Source organism: Sinocyclocheilus grahami, unplaced genomic scaffold, assembly GCF_001515645.1.
Source record: "Sinocyclocheilus grahami isolate Dianchi unplaced genomic scaffold, SAMN03320097.WGS_v1.1 scaffold233.1, whole genome shotgun sequence".
Classification (NCBI taxonomy): Eukaryota; Metazoa; Chordata; class Actinopteri; order Cypriniformes; family Cyprinidae; genus Sinocyclocheilus; species Sinocyclocheilus grahami.
Genome location: NW_015505412.1, coordinates 2264669 through 2272854, shown reverse-complemented (window position 1 = coordinate 2272854; position 8186 = coordinate 2264669). Strand labels below are relative to the sequence as shown.

At 40.8% G+C, this 8186-nt stretch overlaps 1 protein-coding gene across 1 annotated transcript in view; it reads right to left on the bottom strand.

The window, feature by feature from the left end:
• The window catches only part of LOC107597513 (alpha-2-macroglobulin-like protein 1), a 33990-nt gene that overhangs the window by 8707 nt on the left and 17097 nt on the right, over positions 1–8186 (bottom strand). Inside the window, exons 23-32 of the mRNA XM_016288610.1 lie at positions 8081–8164; positions 7723–7899; positions 7408–7489; positions 7056–7190; positions 6481–6502; positions 4489–4563; positions 4213–4375; positions 2479–2672; positions 2156–2371; positions 1793–1911 (exon numbers count right to left, since the gene is read on the bottom strand). Of these exons, the coding sequence (XP_016144096.1) occupies positions 1793–1911; positions 2156–2371; positions 2479–2672; positions 4213–4375; positions 4489–4563; positions 6481–6502; positions 7056–7190; positions 7408–7489; positions 7723–7899; positions 8081–8164 (1267 nt within the window). The remainder of the gene's footprint in view (positions 1–1792; positions 1912–2155; positions 2372–2478; positions 2673–4212; positions 4376–4488; positions 4564–6480; positions 6503–7055; positions 7191–7407; positions 7490–7722; positions 7900–8080; positions 8165–8186) is intronic.

The following is an 8186-nucleotide window of genomic DNA, read 5'->3' as shown; positions in this document are numbered from 1 at the left end:
ACACCATCACGTCAGCTAGGGCCCTGTCTACCAGACACGCTTACAGGCTGAAGTGGAACCTGTTCGTCGATTGGTGCTCTTCCCGCCGGGAAGACCCCCTCAGATGCCCGATCGGAGTCGTGCTTTCTTTCCTGCAGGATGGGTTGGAGTGAAGGCTGTCTCCCTCCACCCTTAAGGTGTATGTTGCCGCTATTGCCGCACATCACGATGCAGTAGACGGTAAGTCTGTGGGGAAGCACGACTTAGTCATCAGGTTTCTCAGAGGGGCAAAGAGGCTAAATCCTCCACACCCTCACCTGTTACCCTCTTGGGATCTCCCCTCGGTCCTGACGGCCTTGAAGGAGGAGCCCTTCGAGCCTCTGCAGTCAGTAGAGCTTAAGTTTCTGTCGTTGAAAACAGCGCTCCTCACCGCATTGGCCTCGGTCAAGAGGGTAGGGGACCTGCAGGCATTTTCGGTCGACGATTCGTGCCTAGAATTCGGAACGGGTAACTCTCACGTTGTCCTGAGACCCCGGCCTGGATATGTGCCCAAAGTTCCCACCACGCCTTTTAGGGATCAGGTGGTGAACTTGCAAGCGCTGCCCCGAGAGGAGGCAGACCCAGCCATTGCTCTGCTCTGTCCCTTTGAGCACTTACGTGGACCGTACGCAGAGCTTCAGGACCTCAGACCAGCTCTCTGTCTGCTTCGGAGGACAGCAGAAGGGAAAGGCTGTCTCCAAACAAAGACTTGCCCACTGGTTAGTGGAGGCTATAGTCTTAGCATACCAGGCCCGACGTTTACCATGCCCCCTCAGAGTGAGAGCACACTCTACGAGAGGAGTGGCATCTTCTTGGGCATTGGCGCGGGGCGCCTCGATAGCAGACATCTGTAGAGCTGCTGGCTGGGCGACGTTTGTAGAGCCCGTGTCCTCTCGTGTACTCGCCTCAGGTAGGCAGTAACACCAGACCCGCTTGGTGTCGATCACGCTTGCTGCGCCATTCCCCTCTACGGACCGGATATGTGCGCTTTTTTTTGCTTCTCAGTTCAGTTCCCCAATGGCGAACCCTGTTGGAGTTCCTCCCGCACCCTCGGCGGTCAGGCGTGGCGGGGGGTGTAGTGATTCCCCCTTCGGGTGATCCCACATGTGTATTCTTCCACGGTATGGCTCTCCTCACGGTAAGCCTGTGTCTTTCCCTGGCAGTCATTCGCTGCCATCTCTGCTGCGTAGTCATCTCACCCCAGGCGGGTTGAGTCTACCGCAGGGACTTCCATATGTAGCACTGCCCTGGGCCAGTCCATATGTGTAATTCCACATGTTACCTCCTATGCGCAGGATGTGGCTTCCGCAGCGTTCCCAGCTGGGTACGCTTTCCCAGTATTATCCTATGTACCACTGTACGGAACAGTAGTGGCGGACACCTCTGCCTAGCCCTGTCCTATCCACCGCTGTAAGGCCGGGGCGCGTAGTCTCGGCTCCTCAGTGAAAAACTGATGTGCGTTTGCACGTCACACCAACAGTCATTGGCTTGTTTAGTTAACACTTAAAGGTGTTCACAACTGTCACGACTGACTTAACGTCTCCGTTCCCTCCTTCAGGGAATGAGGGTTACACAAGTAACAGAGACGTTTGGGGAGAACTTTTCTTTTAAATAATGGCAGCATGTATAGTAAGTATTTAAATGAATGATAAATTATCTAACAAATTAAATTTGTGCAAAAAAAAGTCACGTGTTGAAAGTATTATATACATAAAAGCTGTTTCCATGAATGAAGACAGTAATGGCATTTTTTTTTAACAGAGGTGTGGCTCACCTTACAGTGGTGGTTAGTGTAAAAGCTGGGATCCTTGTGTTGTTGCAAACCCCAGTATTTGTATTGATTTTGAAGGCCAAGGAGTCTGGAGGAGGCGGGATATTGTAGTGCAAGGCAAACTGAGAGACAAAAAACAGAATGATGTCAAAGACAAGGTGATTTATATCACTTTTATACATTTAAGTAGTCATCATGCAGTATACTCATCCTTATGTAATTCCAAATCCGTATGACTTCCTTCTGTGATCCATGGAAGAAAGAAAGTCATACAGGTTTGGCATGACATAAGGGTGAGTAAATAATGAAAACTTTAATTTCTCCAACTATTCATTGGATGTGCATCAAAAGAGGCAGCACACAGACCTGCACAAACACACAGCCTTTGCCTTCTGCCCTTAGCTTGTATGTGCCAGTAGCTTCCTGCAGCTGTTTCTCCTGGTAAAGCAGCCGGTTGTTCCGGTTCACGGTGAACTGGTTCTTCTGGCCTGAGGGGGAGGTCACGGTTACGGTAATGGATCCTTCTGGATTGTAGATGGCAGCACTGTACTTAGCGAGGGCCTGGAGCGCTACTACAGTATCCTGTTCAGAGAAAGAGGGAGCGACACCACTGTACAGTCAATAATGATTAAACGCATTATAAAGACAGAGAAGGGTCTAAAAAAGCTGCATGAGATAAATAACATTACCTGTGTAGAGGAGAAGCCTCCATATGCGTTCTGCTGATTGCTTAGCCAGTGCACTATGCCAGCAGAGTAGTTCAGTCCAAATCCAGGCAGTGTGGGTCCCGAGAGCAGCGCCAGCAACACGTAGGCACTCATCTCTACCTCCAGAGAGCCCGTCGATTGCGCATTATTAGCCAGAGTCCAATATCGTCCAACACCTGAAATAACCAGTGCAAGAAAACTTGAACATTGAAGGATGGTGATTGTGTTTTTTATTAAAAGCAGCAGGATGATCTAGATCAGGGGTTTTCAAACTGGGGTCCAGGGAAATTGGTACTAGGGGTTAAATCTCAGAAAAAAAGGTACAAAAGCTGTCACTGGGGCGGTACCTTTTCAAAAGGCACACCTTTGTACCTAATAGTCCATATTGGTACCTTAAAGATACATTCGAGTACCTAAAGTGTACATATTAGTACCTAAAAGGTACAAAAGTGTACCTTTTGAAAAGGTACCGCCGCAGTGACAGCTTTTGTACCTTTTTTCTGAGCGTATACACAAAAAAATAATAATTATAACAAAAAAATCTTCAAAAACATCAACAAAAGAGTTTAAAACAAAGGTAACGTATCTAATTTGATTTACAGTCAGATTTTTTTTCTTCATATTTTTATATTTCTTTTTTTTTGTTTTCTGGGTTTTCTCTTCTGCAGCACAATAACTATACAGTAGTTTATGCCTTATTGTCTTTCTTTTTAGAGAGTTTTTTTTTTTTGTAAAAAAAAAAAAAAAGGTGTTACTATGGAGTCCCACACATGACATGCAGACAAAAAAACAAGATGTTATGGCTGCGAATTAAAAATTAATTTCCTCGGTTTAGATAAATTGTGTCCACAATAAAACTAAATTATAACATGGGAACTAATTAGTACGATGTGACCACAATTGAACTAAAACGAGGGAACAAATTAATAAAATGTGAGAACAAATGAATAAAATGTGGCCAAATGTGGTATGTTGTGGGAACAAATTCTTAAATCATGGCCACAATATCTATTTTTTCTTCAGTTGACATGTGTGGGGCTCCGTACTGTAGAAATAAGTTCTGATTTAAATTGAAAATTGAATTAATTGTAGTAAATTATTTAATTAAAAGCCAATTATTTCATTTGGCAAACACAAAATATAAAGGTCTTTATTAATAAAGATAAAAGATTGGAGCCTTTCTATTTAATATATGTGACCCTGGACCACAAAACCAGCCACAATGTCACATCATCTGAAAGCTCAATAAATAAGCTTTCCATTGATGTATGGTTTGTTATGATAGTAATATTTGGTCGAGATACAACTATTTGAAAATCTGGAATCTGAGGGTGCAAAAAAAAATAGCCTTTAAAGTTGTCCAAATGAAGTTCTTAGCAATGCATATTACTAATCAAAAATTAAGGTTTGATATATTTACAGTAGGAAATTTACAAAATATATTCATGGAACATGATCTTTACTTAATATCCTAATGATTTTTGGCATTAAAGAAAAATCAATCATTTTGACCCATACAATGTATTTTAGGCTATTGCTACAAATATACCCCAGCGACTTAAGACTGGTTTTGTGGTCCAAGGTCACATATATTAATGTAATGTATATGAATGAAAAATATATCAATCTTTTTGGAAAATATACATTTTGCACATCCTTAAAGATGAGTATTTTAGAATCATTATTTGTCTTATTTAATCTAAAGCTTAATGGTACCATCTCTCCTGGCCTGATTGTCCAGGTTGGAGAGGAGGTTCTGTCTCATCTGTTCATCTCCAGCAAGAGTGAATGTGTAGGACAGCAAGGCGGTCACATAAGTGTTGGTAATGTCACTGGAAGATTCCCTCAGACATGTAAGGCTTCTCTCCACCATGGGATCCTTACAGAGCACACAAGAGACTTAATGAGTGTTTGCTTCCTTCATTAGTCACATTATCTATATTGAGTTATCCGTGACCATCTCTTAGGAGCCATAAAGAGGGTTTTACTCACAGTTCTCTGGACGCCTAACTCCAGCAGTGCAGCAGTGATGTATGCAGAGAGAGTGACTTCATTGCTGACGCCACCCTGCGAGAGGAAAAGCATCATCAAAGATCCTTCCAACCCTCAGCACTTCAATCTCCTCAATTTATTGACATCTAACAGACTTTTCAGTGTGAAATCCAGAACCACCAGACTCTCCGTTTTCCTCTCCATAAATGACTCTGATCCATTAGCTCTCCCTGCAATCATCTCCTCATCCCACTCAAGTCTGTGACAGCTTCACATCTCATCTAACTTTTCTACCATTACATACCATTTAAATTTGAACATTTCTATTTTCTAAAACTGTTTTTGCTATTTATTTTTCTATTTTAAATGTAAAAATGTGTCATTTCTTTTTTTCTCCGTTTTTAAAGAATACATATATAGTGTCTGTTAATAATAAACATCACTAAAAAAATTTTATTTATGCTTAATGTTTAAATTATTTTGCCAATGAGATAAATTCATTTTAAGATATGGTCTCTAAAAAACATGTTATATTATCCTATGTAACCTTGCATAATCTTGTTTCTATTTTAACTGGAAAATAAATCAAAATATATATTTATTTTATTTCAATATTATTTTTATTTTATTTTATTTCAATAAAAGAACACTAGGGAAAGAACAATAATATGAAAGCACAGAGGAGCATGAGCTCACTATAGTCCTAAAGAATTAAGAAGTAGTCTATCTGTGAAATCTATGGATATTCTTCACTTGCCTCCTGCTACCTGTCTTGTTGTATAAAACATGGTTATACTGTACATTAAGCCCTTCTGCACACAGCAAACGAAAAGCCCTGCAGATACCAATGTTCAGTTCACGTGAGCTGTCAACACCTATCAAGTGAAACCTTGAGGGAGGGGGGTATGTTATTAGCTGGCCAAAATATCCCTGCTGAAAAAGAACAGCTAATTTGCCTGGTTTCAGCTGGTTTAGCTGGCCTCCCAGCTGGGTCAATCCAGTCTTCCATCCTTAAAGGGTTAGTTCACCCAAAAATTCTGTCATTAATTACTCACCCTCGTGTTGTTACAAACCCATAAGACTATCGTTCATCTTCGGAACACAATTTAAGATATTTTTGATTAAATCCGAGGGCTCTCTGACCCTCCCATAGACAGCAAGGAAAAGTACCAAGATGATCGACAAAGTAGTCCGTGTGACATTCAACTGTAAAGTTACGAAGCTACGAGAATACTTTTTTGCGCAAAAATAACGACTTTATTCCACATTTTCGTCTCTACTGACATCATCACGCCGGATCTGGGTCAGCGCCGGCACCACCACACGCTCGAGTCATGCTTTAGTCGTGAATGCGCGTCCACAAGTGTAGAGACGAAAATGTGGAATAAAGTCGTTATTTTTGCGCAAAAAAGTATTCTCGTAGCTTCGTAACTTTACAGTTGAACCACTGATGTCACACGGACTACTTTGTCGATCATCTTGGTACTTTTCTGGACCTTGAACATGGTAGTTACCTTGCTGTCTATGGGAGGGTCAGAGAGCCCTCATATTTAATCAAAAATATCTTAAATTGTGTTCCGAAGATGAACGAAGGTCTTACGGGTTTCGAACAACACGAGGGTAAGTAATTAATGACAGAATTTTCATTTTTGGGTGAACTAACCCTTTAAAGCTTCCATCCTTGACAATACTGGTCAAAAGTTTGAAAAATTAAGATTTTTTTGTTTTTGAAAGAAGACTCTTTTGCGCACCAAGGCTGCACTTATTTAATCAATAATACAGTAAAAAAAAAAATAATAAAGTAATTATGTGCAATATCATTACAATTTAAAATAGAATAAGTTTTAATCAAAAGAGACTTTTAAAAACATCTTATTCCAAACTTTTGACCAGAAGTGTAGACAACAGTAAACCAGCTGGGACCTTAGGCTGGTTTCAATTTTTTTTTTCAGCAGCAGATAAAGGACTTGAGCATGACTCTCCTGTTCTCACCATCATTTCAGTGTGGATGAGCCTCCCAACAGAGGCGAAGCAGCCATTATCCAGTTGCTGTCGCTCCAGCCATTCCTTTGCCTGATCGATGTTATCCTGATCTATAAATATATACTGCCTTGCCCCACCAAAACTTTTCATCACAAACGCAGTTAGCCTGAGGAAACAAAAGGAATTGCTGTCAAATACCCATAATTTGGTAACTCTGCCTTAATAGGTTTCAGGTTGTATCCTTGTGCAAAGTCCATGACCAAGTCCACGACTAGGCTTTCCCCATTCCAAAAACAGCTTCTTACCAGAAAGCTGTTAAATTCACATATGGGAAGCCAGAATCCACACAGTAGCCCTAAGCTAAGTATCTGTACCAGACTCACCAGGTGTTACCAGAAGGATCACTGCTGCCAAAAGCACTGTAAGATCCATCATAATGCTTGTATGTCAGCTCTCTCTGATAGCCTGCAACACGAGATGGTAAAAAGATTGATGTGCTTGATGATATGCAACATGAAAAAAAAAGCTTGAAAAAATTACTAATTGTCTGTAAATTGATTAGACATTTTCTTATTAGGATGAGCCTCCCAACAGAGGCGAAGCAGCCATTATCCAGTTGCTGTCGCTCCAGCCATTCCTTTGCCTGATCGATGTTATCCTGATCTATAAATATATACTGCCTTGCCCCACCAAAACTTTTCATCACAAACGCAGTTAGCCTGAGGAAACAAAAGGAATTGCTGTCAAATACCCATAATTTGGTAACTCTGCCTTAATAGGTTTCAGGTTGTATCCTTGTGCAAAGTCCATGACCAAGTCCACGACTAGGCTTTCCCCATTCCAAAAACAGCTTCTTACCAGAAAGCTGTTAAATTCACATATGGGAAGCAAGAATCCACACAGTAGCCCTAAGCTAAGTATCTGTACCAGACTCACCAGGTGTTACCAGAAGGATCACTGCTGCCAAAAGCACTGTAAGATCCATCATAATGCTTGTATGTCAGCTCTCTCTGATAGCCTGCAACACGAGACGGTAAAAAGATTGATGTGCTTGATGATATGCAACATGAAAAAAAAAGCTTGAAAAAATTACTAATTGTCTGTAAATTGATTAGACATTTTCTTATTAAAAAAAAACATGCAAACATTAATTTTATAACCAGTATTTTTGCTTTTATTTAAATATTTAAATGTATTTGTATTTATAAATATTTTTTACACTATCTTCTATTTCATAATGGTTTTCCTCACCGCTCTCCAGGAAGTTTATGGCTCGGTCTTTAATCTGAGGAGTGAGTTGCCCGGTGCTCTCCAGGTATTGAAGAATGTAGATATTGGGGGCAAAAAGCAGCATGTTTTGCTCTCCACAGCCGTACGGCATAGCCAACAGATCACCGATGTTCCTCAGAGCACGACCCATCAGATCACCTACGGACCAAAGAGCCATATAAGCATCAGTATGATTAAATAAAACTGAAAACTACCCAATGAGAGCAATTCTACTGATTACAGAGTATTTAAAATATAAATACTTATTATAGAGATATACTTATATTATAGAGAAATCAATGTACATTATGTACATATGCCAGCATGTCTTTAGGCTCACCCAGAACAGTGACAAAGCTTTTGGCAGAATCCTTGACAAACACTTTGGGTAGAGTGAGAGAGACTGATGTTTCCTCTGGACGGTCTAACGAAATAGAGAAAAAAAA